The 19,157-nt window shown below is 32.5% G+C and overlaps 2 protein-coding genes across 2 annotated transcripts in view; one reads left to right on the top strand and one right to left on the bottom strand.

Annotated features, from left to right (window-relative positions):
* The first annotated feature begins 236 nt into the window (after positions 1-236).
* LOC146535255 (lachesin-like) overlaps positions 237-19,157 on the top strand; it is a 131,964-nt gene continuing 113,043 nt past the window's right edge. The window contains exon 1 of the mRNA XM_085191762.1: positions 237-362. The gene's annotated coding sequence lies outside the window, so the exon portion shown is untranslated. The remainder of the gene's footprint in view (positions 363-19,157) is intronic.
* Positions 15,599-16,522, bottom strand: LOC146535256 (uncharacterized). The gene has a single exon (XM_085191159.1). It carries the CDS (start codon positions 16,520-16,522, stop codon positions 15,599-15,601), a length of 924 nt encoding a protein of 307 aa, XP_085047285.1.

Below are 19,157 nucleotides of genomic sequence, written 5' to 3'. Positions count from 1 at the left end.
GAGTGTCTCAACACTAGGTTACCTCTGCCTACATTGCTGCGTACAACATTTAATTGCAGTGCGTTTTTTATATGATTAATTGTTACATACTCGTATTTTTTTTTATATAAAAAATAAATGATTTATAAATTTAAACAACACATTTCCATTCAACACTGTAAATGAAGTCTAAATTATCAAAAAGTCCGTTAGAGGGCGACACGGAAACTCGCGCTCAGTCGTAGCTCTACGCCCGTAGCGCTACGTAGTCCGCTACGAGAATATCTTAAATTACACGATAGTTGCGCGAAGTGAAAGTGATTATGAAGTGTTAAACAAAGTGTTCTAAGTGTTTGTGATTTGGGCGACTCTAGGTGATCACTGTAAGTATTATATTATGGATTTAATTTACAATTTTGGTTTTAATACATTCTTAGAGATGTTTGTTTGGGAAAACTTTTTAGTGAGATAGTAATTAGTTATTAATTTGTTATAAATAACAGTTTAATAATAATATATAGTAATAAAATCATGTTTTAATTTATTATATGATTTATAATTTTTTTTTAAATAAATAGGGAATTATTAAAGTTAAATAATTGTGAACAATACGAGTATATTAAAATAAGAGTTATGAAGCAATTTAAAAGGTAATTTTAACTTTATATTTTTTAAGAGTTTTTACTTCTAGTATAATAAATAATAATTAGTATTTTTAAATATGTACATATTAATGACGTCATATTAAACTAAAGACTATTATTATATATTTTGCAAAGCGTAACATTACTCAACTTAACTTATATTATACAGAAAATAAAATATTAATAATTATGATTATTTTTTTTCAATTTAAATTTAAAATTTTATTTTAATTATATGTGTCAAATATATAATAAATACTTAGTACGGATATGACAATGAATTTTTATCTCATAATGTAGTAATTACATCCAGAAGCTAAGATTTGGATTCATTTATACTAAATTGAAAATGAAGGAGGCAGTTACGTCTTTACAGTATATTTTATAGGACGACGACTAAATTATGTCAGTCTGAAAATTAATTATAAGAAAGTTATATAGTTATAAAAACACGTTATACTCAAGTGGGTAGTAAACTCTGCAGAGTTCCACTATTCAGATTCTGGTAATATCACCTAAATTATGTATCTGCTTTCACAAGTGCTGGATCTCTAGTGGGTGCAGCTCAGTTTCTAAGATATTATCCGTCAATTTAGTAAAAGCTTTTTTAAAAATATAATTTAATGATTACATTATTGATGTATGATAAGGACGTCTCGTCTCGTATGACGTCTTGCGTCACTTTGTCCTTCATTTTCTGTTCACTAAAAAAACAACACGTGCCTAGTTGGTGACTGTCGTATCAGATCCCAGTCTGTAATTTGTATATTATAAAAAGTCCCAGTTCACGTTAGAGCAAAAAAAAACATTTCTTAAAAAAATAATGTGTAACTTTTTTGAAATAAAGAACCTAGTGTTAAGAAACTCCGTTCTTCCCACCTTCCGCCAAATTCTGGAGGCATTGTTTGTAGCAACACCGCGCTTTGCCTCGACACCAGGGCGAGGAAATGGAAATATAAACTTAAATAATTTTCTTGAATGAGGATCGAACCCACAACCAGTAGCGTTTACAGTCACACTTTGTGCCCCTACGCCACGACTGTACTGAAATTTTACTGACTGGCCAATATGACCAAGTTAGTGTTAAAACATCTTATCATCAAGAGGAAACATGACAATTTATACGACTTTTTAATATTTTCCTTTTGAATAATATAAAATATCAGACAATTAATACAATCATGTTCAAATAAGTACATGTAACTCGAACGTTTCTATTTCTATGGTATAATTCAAACATCGCCGCCAGCCATTTGTATGGACGTCAATCAGAGATGTTTGTTTTAATACACAAAGGACTGGGCTATTTTCCTAAGCGACAAAGAAAATTTAATTATTTATCGATAGTGTTGCCATACTATTACTATAATAAAGCTAAGCTACACGCTTGTAGGTAGGTGAAGAGAAGTGCAAAGACACTCCTTTCTCTACTTTCGATCTAATTTCTACTAAAATTACAAAACTAAAGAGTTTAGTATCTTTTTAATAAACGTACAATTATTTTAACGTAAATATTGAGTTATCATATATCAGTCGTATAATGTTATGGCGTTAATATTAATTACTATAGACTTTAATAAAATATTCAAATCGTCCTCTACTCGTATATTATATAACTCTATAATGATAGGGTAACCAAATAAAGGTGCTATTAAACATTTCAGACGTTTTACTAATTGAATTGAAATACATAAGTAAATAAGTAAACATATTAAAATTATATATTTCTTTGAAATAGTGTTTATTTTGTATTAAGGTTTTATAAAGAGAGCTCCATATTTTAGTTGGTTTTTCTTGGAATTTCTTTTTAGTACTTGAATTTACTTTTAATTTCAAGTTATTTGCTTTGATGAATAAATGAGGTTTTTTTTGTCAAATTGTGCTCATAGTTTTATTTGAAATGCGTAAATTGAAAATCATAATTATTTATTTATATCTTTGTATATGTATTTTTCGCATTCTGCGGGCGGACAACGGAATGTTTTAACACTAGGTTCTCCTTGCTTACTCTGTTTTTGCACATAGCAGGGTAGGTAGAGGAGAATTAGGAACCTAATGTTAAGATACTCCGTTCCCTATTCAGACACTTCCGTTCTCCACTTGCCACCGCGCTTTACCTGCTTACCTGTACGAAGGAATAAAATAATAAATATTTTTTACCCTCGAGTGAGAATCGAACCTACAACCATCACGTTTACAGTCGCATATTTGTGCCACTAGACTGCCTCAAGTTTACTCTAGTTAAGATTCTCATGTCATTTATATTTACATTAATTTTATTATCCTACATAGAGGTCATTTTAATATCCAATTAAATTAAAAATGAAATCAGAAAACTTACAAATTACGAAAAACGATAGAACTGAATAGCCCAGTGTTTTCAAAAGTTTCCAAATGGAAAAAGTCTCACTCGTTCTGCCACTAATAGATCACCCATCCAAGTGTACTCCACTCGTGTCGTAGCTTGACTCCAGTGAATGGCTCGTTATGTGAACTTGTTAAATCAGACAGTAGTTTAAACTTCTTTGTTTGCCAAAACACTAGAAAATTTTGTATAATGTGAGGGGGAATTTGTAAATTGTTCTAGTATTTCGTGTAGAGCTCTTGAGAAATAAAAAGATAGAATAGAATATACTTTATTCTGTTTTTATTTAATAAAAATACAGATAATACAGAAAAGAATATAAGTAAATAACTGATGCTTCAAGTTCCTTTTAATAAACATACAATAAAGAGAAAAATTGGAATTACGATATCTACAAAAACATATAAAAGATAATAATAAAGGGTATCGAAATAATAATAGCAGCTACTGTAAGTCAATCCGTCCGTACCGAAGATTTGAGACTTTGCATATTGGGTGGCGAAACTCAACGGCGCGTTTAGTCTTGGCATCTACCAGAGCCAAGATATAGAAATATTTAATAATTCAGTTTCCTGAAACAGTAATATATTAGTAAAATATAGAATCTTATATTTAGGTAATGATAAAAATATTATAATTATAAATGATTATTATTAAAATTTTTTTTTTTCATTCACGCTATATATCCCGCAAATAGCACGGTAGGCAGAGAGTGGTGGATATCAACGCCGCTCTTTGTAAAGAAAAGAAAATTGCTCATATCCGCGAGTGGGAATCGAAGAAGCTGTGCCGATGCGCTGACCGATGACAACGTGTTCTTGCTATAACAATATTACTGTAATTATATTACAATATTTAAATAATATATAATTTATAACATAGAATATTGTATTTTATCCAACATAGGTTGTGTTATATGAAGAAACGTTAAAAAATATTTTTTTCTTTGTTATACTGGGGTAAAGCTTTTTAAATATATTTTTTTCTTATATGCCCTAGTTTGTAAGGAATGAATGAACCCGAGGGTGTTTTGAATACAATATGCACATTGCTGGTATACCTTTCCTGTCTTCACATATTTACCCCAATTTGCAGGTAAGATTGTTAGAATTTAGTAAGACATGACCTAATTCTCCATATTTTAATGACCGACAAATTACAATGTAACCTATTAATAGTTTTTCCCAAAATTAAAAATTTATTATTATATTTTTTATGGAAAAAGACAAGAGAAACGAGCGTACGGGCCACCTTTATTAATCATTATTTTTACTGATATTAAATTTGACATATTTATAAATTCGAATCACCATAATTTTAATAGCTTGCCTTAACATTTTAGTTAAAAATAAACAAATCGAATTGATAACCTCCTATTACTCCAAGTTGGTTATATTTTATAAGAGATAAAGTATTAAATCTATGAATAAAACTTAGCCACAGTCGATAAGTACTTAAATTTAACTGAAAATCGAACTGGTGATAATCGTAAAAGCGCTCCACTGCCATTGGAACTGAAATTTGAACAATAATGGAAACTCGGACGCTTATTTGAATTCATTTGTGAGTATTTATCTGCCAGCTAGATACGTAGTGGGGCAGTTCTGGTGGACATTTGCAACTTATCATAAACTGTTATATCTAAGTTCTGAATGGACGTTGCTTGGATATTTAGTTCTCTCGCAATTTAATCTAAAGTACTGTTTTACGTAAGATTTCTGAACTTGATGCAAAATTTAACTACACATTAAATAAATACAATTTTTGTTCTTATTTTTGGGGAACTAGCTGCTACTATAATTTACCTTTTTAGTATTATTTAGTTCTCCTTACCTTTCACAGCAAAAAGAATGTACAGCAATATTACTCTGTTCTTCATTAATATATATTTCAGAAGATAACTTTGTCTTGCCAGAATGGTGAATGAGTGCATACGTACCTATTACATAACATAATAAAAAACCGGTAAAATGAGAGTATGCACTCATTTTGTATGAAATTAATTAAATAATTATAAGTTTGTAATGATTTTTCTTTAAAATATTTCTAAATAGGTTTTAATTATGCGGTGAATTTCATACAAAATGCAGCAAAAACTGTGTATAAATATCTATTAATCTTGTATATTTAAATTACGCTGACTTAGAAGCTTGTTAATTGATTTTCTTTTCTTTGCTTCATTTTATATTGATTTTCATATTGATACTTACACACGATCTCGAGATAAATGCTCTTAACAGATGGACAACTAAGTGATAAAGAAGTATGGATAGTTAATTATTTTTAAAATTATAATGTTAGAAACAAAATTAATTCAGATGAGAAAATAAATAATTGTGCAGTTTAAGCGGGCGAAGCGGCAAACGGGTAATCAATAAATTTAAATAAATTTTCTGTTGCTGCAGAAAACAAATGATACGGGCGCTTGAAAAATACGAGTGCACATAGACATTTTGTTTGTATCATAAAATTGCTGTTTTAACATTTAAATAAAATTTATTTATACCCCGTATATCTACAATACGCTTACACTGTGCATTTTTTTATTCGAATTTAAAAAAAAAAGAAAAATTGCACATGTGGCGCGATTCATGTAAACGAATACAGATCAAATCGAAAGAGAGATCAAATAGAGTAAGAGGAAAATGGCTGACCAAAATCGTAGAGCACTTGTTAGTTTCTTCACGCGGTGCTAGTAGGTTCGATTTACAAGTAGTAAAACGGACTTTTTATAATTTTGTTTTCCCTGATTTAGTTAGACATAATCGAAGCGTCAGAGTCCGTCGATCGTATGCCTTTAAAATTGTACTAGACAACTATGTGTACCAAAGATTATGTCATCTTTCTTTATAAGAAGTAAATCTCTTTGTACTAGATTCCAATGTATAATGTGTATAAGGAATAAATAAAATGATCTAAAGCGTAATTCGAATCTGCTACTATCACAGTTAAAAATATACCTTTAAACAATTAAAACACGTTAATTATCACACAATCATCCAAATACTTAAGTATAACAACGACGCCTGTAACAATTTCGCGGTAAATTTATTCAAAAGAGAGAGTCCAAGAACTTTAAATTGGGATAAGAAATGTCTCTCAACTTAATCGATGGCCTTAGAGTGAGTATTGTTGGAAGATCCACCAGGGTCTTTCGATATTGGTTTATCTAAAATTTTTCATTGAATCTCTTTAATGGTTTAAGATATTTTTTATAAGTTTAAATTAGCTGTTTATCGTAATCATTATTTCAATTAAAAAAAAAATCAGCTTCACGCTGTATCCAGGATATAGCAGGATAAACAGAGGAAAGTTAGTGTTAAAACACTCCGTTCACCATTTTCCGCCTAATCTAGAGGCATTGGCCAGAGCAGAGACGTTGACCACAGCGAAGAAATGGAAATATATATGCTCCAGCATCACGACTGGCCTCTAAATTTCAATATTTATAGTACGAAATATAAAAAAATATATTAGATACGAGTACAGAAAATCAGCAGATGCAATTTCTATATCGTTATTCTTAGTTAATGACAACGGCGGTTCGATCAATGATAACTGTGATCTAACTTTTGAACTTTTGGTATAATGAAAGTAAAATGTAAAAGTTTTCTAAAGAAAAAAGGGAGCTTTTTATACGGGCGAAGGGAGATTTAAAAGAATTAGTGAGTTACACTCTGTTTATTAAGCAAGTTCGTAGGTTACTAAGTTCTCAAGCTTAACTTAGGCCATTTCATGGTGGGAGAGCAAAGTTGAAAATCACTTTTGCGTATGAAATATTAGATTTGTAATTCTTACAAAGTATATAATAAGCTTTGGGTTTCTTGCTTCGTACTGGTAAATATGTTTGATCCTTAAATACAAAGTTACGGACGTACTTTAAAGATATTATTATGGATATTTAGGCCACTCTTGGCGCAGGGGTTAGGTGGCGGCCAGTAAAGGCGCCGGTTGTGAGTTTGATTATTACGTCACGCTGGTAGCGCGGCGTTGGGTATCAACGCGGAATGCCTCCGGAAGACAGCGGTAAGTGGAGACCGGCAGCCGACCGGTCTTAATGGGAACGAGGTGTCTTAGCACTAGGTTCCCAGGTTCCCACTGCCTCTTCATCCATCCAACCACCATCCACTGTTTCATGGTTGGAGTACATTTTTTAACATGTTGTCATTGAATTATGCCTATGAAGCTTTCAGAGGTTATTCTACACATATATATACTAGTAGTTTTCAAAATTACTTCTGGAAAAAAATCGTCAGTAATTTTTTTTCAATACAGCGCTTGAAAGTTTTTTTATAAAATTTAGCTTATTTAAAAAAGATTTTTGTTCGATGCACTATTATTAATTTTTATTTGCATGAAAATATTATATAATACAGAATTGTCGACCTATATCGAGAAAAAAAACCACGAACGCAGAGCCAACAGTCGGGTTGTATTTGTCAATTTTCTTTAAGAATCCGATTTTTTCCAAAATATCACAAACTGTCAGATATCTGTTGAACCACTGAAAGTTGATAAGCATACATGGGGGTGAAATCGATAAGTACTGAGGTCGCCCGACCTTAGATAACCGTTAATCTATCGATCGCGTTACACCCTGTATATTAATATACATATTATTCACATATCACATTTTTTAATTTGTTATACAGATTCTATTATAATCAAATATACTGAAAGCGTTTCTAGCTTAGGTACTCTCAAGCATTTTCATTCCAAGGTCAAGCTTACGTAAGTACTGTCTAAATAGAGTGGAGCTTCAATGCCTGAAGTTTACTATAAAAATATTATATGGAATTTTGCTAGTTATTAATAGTTAGAATAAAGGGAGTTGTTTATTCCAAAAATATTCATTTATTATTTATGAGGCAGTCGTAGCACAGCATCTCAGCGACTGATTGTAAACGCGACGGTTGTAGATTCAATTCCCAATTGGGGGAATGAGTTATTTTCATATCTTCGCTCTGATAACAAGAAAATTTGGAGAAAAGTGTAGAAGTGTGTGAGTGAGAGTGTTTTAACAAAAGGTTCCCTCGACCTATCCTGTTATGCGGATTACATAGCTTTAGTATAATTTTAAAAACACAAAATATAAATAATACAATTATTAATGATAAAAAAATCTTATTATCCTTATAGCTATCAAGAAGAAAATGTAAGTATACCAAAATTCCCTAAGTAAATGATAAGTCAAATATGTTTAAACGAACCTGCCTACAGTCATCGCGATTAGATACAGAAACCTTTGATAAAAAAGGGTATTTCTATATATATTTAGTTTCAAAGAAATAAATGTTTTAATATTATAATATACATAATTTAGCAGGTTCTACTTTGAAGTATTTTTTTCTGTTTTAAATGTCAGTATCGAGAGTTTTAAATAGAAACGACCATCACTTTTCCTACCGATTGACTTATCAAAAAAAAGTCTATTTTTTTTTAATTTATATTTATTTATTTTATATTTATTTGAGGTTCATATATTTTTATATTTGATATAAGAATATCAAATGTTAATTCCACTTCAAGTTCTGAATAGGTTACGACGATTCCCATAAGACATACTGTGTCCTAGACAAAAAAAAACAATTAAATGCGAGCCAGTTTCACATAACAGCGGGTTCCGTACAAATTTAGGGAATGTAAGCCAACGAAGAAGTACGACTTATGGAAGTTGACAAACTTAAATTTATAGACGTATGCACTCACAATATGAAATAACCTACAATTATAAGTTTGTAATGGTTTTTTTTCATAAAAAATCTATAAATTTTTCTGTGCTCTAAGAGACCGTAGACCTGGACATATGATATTTATTTCTGTCTTGACGGAGAGACAGACAATAAAGTGATCCTATATGGGTTTCGTTTTTTACCTTTTGAGGTACGGAACCCTAAAAATGATTTAGTCTATTGCTATTCCAATTCATGTTTTCATTAGAATATAGATAAAACATTTTTGCTTGTATCATGAAAATGTAATAGAAATGGGACACATTCAAGGGTATATCTATCTATCTTAAGGTCATGACGGGATTTGGCTGAATATCAAAGTTTTTCTTGTCAATTTCACGCTGTATCTCGCACACAGCAGGGTAGGCAGAGGGAACCTATTGTTAAGACACTCCTTCCCCCATATTTCGCTGAATTCTGGAGGCATTACGTATAAAGTGTTGCCATTTAACATGCAATATCTCAAAAATTGGGCAGGAATGGCGATCGGAGTCAAAGAAATCAGAGAAAAAGAATCTTAACGTATATTCAATATTCATACTATTTTTATCTGCCGCTATGTCCTCATTACGTGAGTAGCAGTATAGAGTTACACCATCAGTCAGTATTGTGTGGACGCTGACACTCTTTAGATATCTTGGAGTTGACCGTGTTTTTAGATATTGCTTACTTTGCCAATAACAAGAGTATTCAATTTGAAATTTGATATGAAAGTTTTATATATTTTGTTAATTTTTATAGATAGATAAATTGAAAGACTGTCAACGCGGTAGTGGGTTCGATTCGGTTCGGGGAATTAATTATTTTCATTTTCTCGCTCTATCAGAGATTTTTTAAAATTAGGTTTCCTCTGATTACACTGGTGTATCTATTCTTTATATTAAATCCATTACTTTTTACTGTATATAAAACTTATATTTATTTATTAAACTTTTTAAATATTATTTTACTGTATATTCATGTATAAGGATTTTCACGTAATTGGCAAGTACTTGCTAACCAATATGGTCGAAATTTGTTTGTAAAATTAAATAAAATTACCAACAACGATCAATTCTATGTTGCTTGTTGCGGTTTTAAATTTATTATACTGTTTGTAAATTTTATTTAAAGTTTGTATAATTTAGATTAATGAAATAGAAGTTAAGGTGAAAATACAATGAAGTGAAGATTGTAAGTTCGTATCCCGCCCGAGAGAATGACTATTTAAGGCTCTCTTAATAACGTTCTTTCAACTATTTTAAAACCTTCTAGCATTAGATACATAGCGTGCCATCAGCGTAACTCAACACCGTGCCTTGTCTCTCCGAACTCTGTAATTTATGCCAATTAGAAAATTAACTCCATTACGTTACAAAATTGCACCAAACCCGTATCTATAATTAAAGTTAAATCGCAGGTAGGCAATAAATTCATTGCGGTCGTCGCGGTGCAGCTCGCTCGGGTAAGCTAAGCCGCGTATATTGTTTCGTTATTACTTGTATATATCGTATACGTAGCTAGTTCTGTTACAATTCGATTCAATTATGTTATTTTACTATGAAACTTGTATCGATCTTGGTTATCTTGGACTGTGTTAATATTATTTTTTTTATATGAAAATACGTTTTTTTTACAAGAACTTTTCTTTAATAACTTCCTATAAATACCTATTTTTTTAAAAGCTGGCAACATTGAAAAATATGAGGGTAAATTTTTCCAATAGTGTAATATTGGTAAAAGCTATTATTTGAACTTTCTCATCATCATAAAATTGTAATTGTCTTTATATTATTAGGGCAATCTATTAATGTAATAGAACCAGAAATAATCACTCTAAAGTTTTTGTTTGTTGTTCTGTTTGTCTGTGTGTTTGTGCACGTTACCTTTATATATGGCTTAATTGGTTTAAGTTGTTCTAATGCAGTTTTCACTATTGTATTTTAGCAAATTTCCCTTAACATTTAGTGGTTGTTTTAAATTAATCGGTTTAAAAATAAAATAGTTGTATCAAATTAAATTATTCAGTTCGACAAAACTGCTACAATATTTATTTATTAAATTGATTGAAACTTCGATTTTCAATGTATAAAGGTATGTATTGTTTTTAAAACGATAATATTATTAGAACGGATTAGTAAATGAATAAAAGTTTAGTTTATGCGGGCGAAGCCGCGACAATTTTATTAGAATAATGATATTTTTTTATAGAAATACACTTTCAGCGTATTTACGGAAAAACTATGAGAAAATAACTGAATAAAATATTAAATTCGTCAATATTACATTCCATACCATAGCCATTAAGGAGAAATTCTGCGGGTATTTTTAAAAACAACACATTTAAGTATAACGACATCAGGCTCACACGTCATTATGTCGACGTTTCAGACGCATTTTAGCGCGAATTCGAGACGCTTTGTAAGTGGAATTGACAGAACTCCATTTACCTTTGTTAGGATTGTTAGCAGTAAACTCGTGCGATGTTAAGATATGCTGAGATATGATTATTATTTTATGGACTTTTTATCACTATTTTTTTGTATTATTTTATAGAAATAACATTAAAGACTTAAGAAATATTAATTAATATTAATGTGTGTATTTTACAATAATTTTGTTAAATGGTACTTATTTTTGGATTTAGGAGTGCTTGTTCAGCGTTGAGTTGACAGAATTAATATTGTTATACAGTTGATAGGGATTTAAAATTAAAGAAATAGTGGGGAACGGAGTACCTACTCAACATTAGGTTCCCTTTGATTTGATTTTTTACACATTTTTTTTTCAAATAATCGGGTATATCCAAATACATCCAAACAACACTATAATATCACAAAAAACCACCATACAAGCTCCAAACACCATCATTATCAACATTTAATGGTGTAAAGTCCTAAGTAACTATAAATCTAGCAGATAGGGCGTTTAGGCGTTATTGTATCTAGAAACAAAGGGACGAACATTCAGTTGAAGTGAACTGTCTAGATATTGTTTCATTTTGTACTACAATACGTGTATCATTAATATTTCGGAATATATAGACATTAAATATTCATGGAATATTATAATGACTATAAAGTGTGGAATTAAATGCTTTTGATATTAATATGGAAAGTTAATGATTGTTTTTAGTAATATAGAATGAAACATATGTCTGAACTGACTAATGCATCGATTTTAGATTCTTGAAAGCGGATCATGTTTTTTTTGTTTCACGGTATATAAAGTGGAGTTGGCAGAGGAAACCTTGTGCTGGGATACTTAATTTATCTGTCCAATGTTCAAGACATTGCGGATTGAGTGTCCTGACTCAAGATGTAATGTCTCGCGGGAAAATGTAAATAATTCATTTCTTCGAGTGGGAGTCGAATCCACAACCGTCGCCTTTGCAATGAAACGGTGTGCCGACAGTCTCTCCACAGTTAATATTAATTAACGATTCAAAAGTGCATAATGCTCTCTAATTTTAACAACGAAAATTTTGAATGTTCTTTTTACATTACGAAGCCATCATAAATTACAGTACACACAATGGCTGTGAGCTGAAATCCCAGTGGAATAAATTTTTATTTATCTTATTGGTTGATCTGGCAACACATCCAGTTTTACAAGCAACGCCCAAATTGCCAGATTGCGTGTTGAGTAGCGTAACACAACGCCGTATCTTGTTAAATTATATTATTTTTCAGAAATATTTTCTCTGCAAAATCTTAATTCTTAATAATTCTTAATAATTCTTTATTTGGAACTAAAAATAACACAAGTACAATATTTAAGAAGATTGATAATGACTGCATTAGTGAGAACTGTGTTACAGCCATTATCGCCCACCTCAGAAGGACAAAGTAGTAACATAGTTCCATACTATCTTATTTAAAGTGCATGCAAGGTTAATAAAATAAACAGTACAAATAAAGGTAGTTGATTGTGTTGTTTGATAGCGGATCGGTCGATAAGACAGTACCTTAAGTACTCCTCTTTGAGCCCTTTCCAGAGAGAGTAGCCTATTTTTTCCAGTACATCCCCAGACGGTTATACAATAAGATAATACCGATTGGGCCAGGGCGTAATAAATAATTTTCAATGTTGGCAAGTCAAGGGTCGATCTTAGATTTTTAAAGAGGAACATAAGCTTTCTAACTCTGGACGTCGTAAGTTTTATATGTTCAGACCATGACAGGTGGTTGTCAATCCAAACACCAAGGTATTTGATTTTCGACACATAGGCAATCTGGGTACATGAACACGTGCTTAGGTTGCAAGAAGTCGCGTGTGCTGACAAGGAGAGGTTCGTGGGAAGAGATGTGGGGTTAGGGGCAAATGTAATAAAGTTAGTTTTCGAAACATTCAAGGTTAGGAGATTTTGGGACAACCAGTCCATAACAGCAGTTAGGGCTATCTCTGCATGATGCTGAGCTTCAGACCAGGTTTCACCGTGTATAAGAAGGGCAATGTCATCAGCGTAAGTTATAATTTTGCAATTCGTCAGCTTCATTTTACAAAGGTCATTCAGGTAAATTAGGAAGAGGGTAGGCCCGAGTACACTACCTTGTGGTACGCCAAATTCTAGCAGTTCTAGGTCACTGATGACATCGCCAATCTTAACACATTGGTAACGATCTACCAAATAACTTTTAAACATGTCATGCACAATACCTCTGATTCCTATGCGTTCTAATTTCTGTAAAAGGGTCGGGACAGAGACTGAGTCAAACGCTTTGGAGAGATCTAAAAAGATGGCAAGAGGTTTAGAGTTAGAGCTAAATCGTTGAACTATAGAATTAGTTAGCTCCAAAACCGCATCCTCAGTTGATCTACCACTCCGGAAACCAAATTGATCCTCAGCAAAAAACTTATTTTGATTGAGGTAACGTAACAGCCTCGAATTCAACAATTTTTCAAAGATTTTCGACAGAGAAGTAAGGACCGAAATCGGCCTATAGTTACTTACACAGTCTCTGTCACCACCCTTATGTACAGGATGCACAAGGCCAATTTTAAATACATCAGGAAATACGCCAGAAGCTAGGCAAAGATTGAAGACGTGTACAATTATTGGGACTAGTACATTTCTAGCACCTTTAATTATTGCAGTAGGAATGCCGTCCCACCCGCAAGCGGACGTATTTTTGAGACTAAGAATAATACGATTGATCTCGGACTTGTCGGTGCAGAGGAGGACCATTGAAGATAGGGTTGAGGTCAAAGGTATGTTATTCGGTTTAGGTACTGTTTGATAAGATGTATGCAAGGAGGTAAATTTTGATGCAAGGTTTCTTCCAACATTGGAGAAATATTTATTTATTGAGTTAGCGGCGGAGAGGGGGTCAGTTGAGGACAAGATTAAGTCATGACAAGAATTTAATCTATTAATATTACCTAACTTTTTAATTAATTCCCACGTAGCTTTCGGATTTTTTTTGAGACGATTAAATTCGTTACGTTCATATTCCCTTTTAATTTTTTTCAATAGACAATTACAGAATTTTTTATATCTTTGATAAGTAGTTTTAATGATTAAGTTTTCTGGAGCTTTTTTCAATTTAATATAAAGTCTGTCTCGATTTCGCATGCAGCGCAAGAGGCCTGGGGTGATCCATGGCTTTAGTATTCTTTTCCTGTTGGAGACGACTAGCGTCCTAGTGTGATTAGAAATTACCTTGGTGATAGAATTAACAAGTAAATTGGTAGCATCATTACCATCAGTACAAAGTGAAATGGGATTAAGGTCCAAATTATTAAGTTCATTTATACAAGCTGCATGATCTAATCGTTTGATTGAGTGTTTTTTACTAATATTTTTTAGTTTAAGCTAAGCTAAGTTTAAGACAATAGGAGCATGGTCTGTAATGTAGGTGTCTAGAACTAAAGTCGTAGCATCATTTTTAGTTTTTAGAAAAACATGGTCAAGGCAGTTGTTATTTCTAGTTGGTAAATTATGGGCGGCCATTAATCCATGCGACATAATAGTGTTTAAATAGTGATCATAACTTGGGTCAGTGTTATTGGGTGCAATGTTAATATTTATGTCACCCATAATAGCAATATTTTGGTAGTTTTTTAAAAGAGTTAATTTATCATCTAAAAATTCCATAAATTTATCAGTGTTTCTATGTGATGGCGAACGATATAGTGCTAGAAGAGCAAAAATGCCATTGTATTTGACTATCAGGCAATTCGCTTCGGCAAAATTAGGTGTTTCAACAGTACATTTTAAATCATGTCTAACGTAAACCACAACACCGTCGTTTTGGTTATGATGTTCCGAAGTATGAGACACGTAGCCCGCTAGAGTAGGTACATTAGGACATTTACTCAGCCAACACTCAGATAAAATAATTATATCCAAGTTGATTTGTATTCTTTGTAGGAGTATTTGTAGATTATCAAAGTTACAGTTAATACTTCTAATATTAATATGAATAATTTTCATGGAACTACCAGGCATATTTATGAAAGAGATAATCTGTTCAGGCGAGCATGTAAGTGACTTTGAGACATTTATTTGTTCAATATCATTTACGAGGTCTAAGTCATTCATTATGAGAATTCAGCAAATAACCAGAGATATTGTTTAGGGGGAACAATTTTAAAACATTAAGTTTATTTTTCTTACACATCCAGAAGAGGAGTTGTCTAGCAGAATTGTATATAAAATAGGGTTGCATTTCAGTGTTAAGATTTTGATTTATGTGTGTTGAGTAGGTAGCGTGTAGTGTTAAGAGTAGATATATTCGTAATGCATGCTGTATTAAAGTGTTTACAATTATTATAAATGGCACAAAGACAATTATCTTAAAACTAGTAGCGACACACTTGATAATATAGTAATGGCACAACATACAGGCAAAATGTTGTCGATATTTATTTGGAAAGTATATTATAACTAAACTTAGTCACTTTGGCACTTTTAAGTTAGACAGGTCAGTATCATTTTTTATTAAATAAGATGGAGCACCTTCTACCTTTCGCAGGTATATTTTGCCGTTCGTCACCCAGCAATATTTATAATTGTATACTCTCGAAAAATCACGACATAGATAGAATAGTCGTTTCATTTTAGGTGATAAATTTTCGGAAATAAAAATCGGCTTACTAGGTCCACTTATTTTCAGGTGTTCAGTGGTCAGTCTTGAATTTTTAGCATATTGTTTATATTTGTAAATAAATTTTTCTTTCATAAGAACAGTAGTGAAGTCGACTATAATAGGTTTGTTTTCAGCTTCCTTAGAGTGTATGCGAAAGACATCACGCACTTCATGCGGCTGAATATGGAGGTCCAAGCATTTACCGGTCATAATAACTGTATCTAGTAGCCGACTCTTTGATTCCTGCTTTGTCGGAGGCAGGTTACGAATCTCCACACAGGAAGACCTGGCATGACGCTCCGTTTTCTCCAATTTATCCTCAAGTGCATGGATATAATCCAGGTTCTCGGCACGCTCCAATTTTAATTGATTTATTTGCTCCAGTAACGAGTCATAAGACTTCGATACATAATCAACCGATGCACTTATATCGGAGTTTTGTTTTTTTATCTCTGCAATAGACTCATGAATTTTAATAAATTTAATCTCCTGTTCAGTTTTAAAATCAAATAAAATTTGCTTAATTTCCATCATAAATTCCGACAATTTAATATTACATCCGTCCTCCGAGCGTTTTCGTTTTGTTCGCACCGCGATATTTACTGATTCCACGTTAGGCTGGATGTCACCTAAACTTGGTTCCGAGTCGCTACGTTGACGCTGTGCCAAGCGCGCAGGCAGCGCAATTTGTTGTTGTGGTGGCGACGGCGGCGGAGTGCGATCGACAGGCATCCTTATTGAAGTACAACGCAGCGGTCAAGGTCAACTGGCCGAACAACCACAGACGCGTGCGCTTCCACAGCAAAAGTGAAGGGAGCTCAACCTAAACTGGTGGGTCGCGGCGATTACGTACAAGTGAGCTTTCCGTCAACTATAACATGATCTTTGGTCGCTCAGAGCATCTATCATTTTCTATCTTCTATATTATGGCACATGCGCAAGAGTGATGGATAGATTGCTTGAGTTGTACTCACGTGTTAGGTCAGCAGGCAGTGTTTATACAAAACAAGTCACTACGACAATTGCATAAGATTGTCTTTACGTCGACACTAATTCAACTGTTTTTATATTTTTAAATAATATTTGCACAAGGCGACGGCTAACCAAATACACGTCTGATCCAAACTTTTGTTTTTTTTTCTGGTTATCGTTTTCTTTCTAAAATCATCTTCCTACATAGCCTCATGCCTGACATCACATCACATCACTCTAACAAAGTGTACATTATATATTATGAAAGGTCACTTGAGGTAAAATACTGTTCAGGAGTCGTGGTCTCCCTAAAATTAGCTCATAGATGGATGAGCAGATTTTATTCTAAGATTTTTCTTACCTTTCATTACTTTGTTTCTGCGCACTGTGAACAATGCGCAAAATCTCGTAAAGTTATCTTCAAAGAGACCATGACTCGTCGACCGTACTATATCCTTCCGTTGTTACTCCCACATCATAAATCTTTTTTATCATCTTTCAAATAAATCCTTATTAACTCTTATATTTTCAGCATCTGTTTCTTATTCTCTTCCTACACTGTTAAATATATTTCGCAGTACAAATTGTGAAAATTAATGTTTATTCTTGACGCTACTACAGCTTAGTTGGTCTGAGTGTACGAGTATTAGTGGGTTCAAATTATGAAGTATGGTTTTTTTTCATAGTTGGGCAACTATAGTGGGTTCGATTTTCAGTCGGAGAAAGGATTATATTTAAAATATCGTCATTCCCTCGCTCCAGTAAACCAAGCGGCGTTGAATTCCACCTTTTTGCACATTTTGCAATGGAAATATAAATTTAAATAAATATTTCATTGCCTCGAGTGGGGATCGAACTCATAACCAGTAGCGTTTACAGTCTGTATATTTTCATTTCTACGCTCTGGTGTCGCGAAGGGCGGCGTTGAGATCCGCCACTCCGATTCCATGGAGTATGGGGAACAAGGTGCCTTAACACTAGGTTCCCGCCTACCCTGCTGTGTGAGATACAGCGAGCGTGAAGCATATATAAAATTTGTAATTAATAAAAAAAATAATCCAGTCGTAGACCAAAAATTCTTCAACAAGCAAACACTGGAGACAATCTAAATAGTTAATGAAATGTAAGATACTCGTATATTAGCTAAACTCCATTCCCATACATCAAGTACGACGTGTAATCCATCATTCCACATTTACATCGCAAACATTTTAATCGCTCTGTACATCGATAATGCTGGTATAGGTTTATGTTTATTATTAAACAGCTTTCGTAACGTTATCGTGGTTATGTACTAGTAAATATATTTATATCGGGAATTTGAAATTAGGAGATTTTAAATTAAATATTAAAGTAAGTTATAATTAGAGTGGATGTAATGTAAGTCTTCGGTCCAAAATACTTACTTTTGCTCCTATTATTATTGATTGTAGAGGGATGAACATCGTCTATAGCCTCCCTCGATTAATGGGATATCCAATACATTTTTTTTTCTATTTGGACTTTTAGTTCCTGAGATTAACGCGTTTAATTAAACTAACTATTTAGTTTTATAATATTAGTATAGAAATATGAATTGCTACCAGTTGCTAGCTATCTGTTCTTATCAGGGACATATTAAAGTAGGTGCTTTGCGCTGCGTATTTTATTTTATTTTATTTAAAAAGAATTAAAATTTATTATCTTGATCTGATTTAGATCGTGCAATAGATATCCTTTCAATGTAATTGTACTCTTCTTAATGATGGTCGTAAAATTTACTCAAATATATGGAAGTCTATTATCTTTCTGTCTATTAAGTTAATTTAATGACTCTCTTCATCACTAAAGCGATTTAGATAAAGCTTGCATTGTACCTATATAATGGTTGTAGATTCGATTAGCACTCAAAGGGAAAGTTTAATTTTCATTTGGTTCATCTGGTTGACAAGATAAACTGCGGCGTTGAGTTACACTATATATGCGTGATATATGGTGAAGCTAAGTTACGAGTACCAGTAAAGGGTATTTCATAATATGACGGTATATATTAGAATGCTATAAAATGTCATTATATTTTTAGAGAATGTCATGATGGAAAACTAAAGCTCTCTGTCCATTCAAAATAGAAAAATGTTTTATTATATTTTTTTTCACTTTCACGCTGTATCGTGATCGTGTTTACAGTCAGACGCTATAAATAAATATTGAAGCCATCGAGTTACACTAAACTTTTAATCCTCCCATTCATCATCATCAACAGCCATATTTTGTCCACTGCTGGACATAGGCCTTCCTCAATTCTCGCCACCACACTCGATCCTCAGCTCTACCATTACTATTATTTAATCAAAGTGTTATACACCCAAAATATATTAATTAGCTTCACGCTGTAACCTGTGCATAGCAGCGTAGG

Source organism: Heliconius melpomene, chromosome 10, assembly GCF_056956725.1.
Source record: "Heliconius melpomene rosina isolate 202511_hmr_F chromosome 10, ASM5695672v1, whole genome shotgun sequence".
NCBI classification, from domain to species: domain Eukaryota; kingdom Metazoa; phylum Arthropoda; class Insecta; order Lepidoptera; family Nymphalidae; genus Heliconius; species Heliconius melpomene.
Note: the sequence above shows the minus strand (reverse complement) of the source record. Positions and strands in the feature narration are given on the sequence as shown.

Coding starts and splice junctions, on each gene's coding strand:
- LOC146535256 (XM_085191159.1), bottom strand. CDS start 16,522: ATGCCTGTCGATCGCACTCCGCCGCCGTCGCCACCACAACAACAAATT.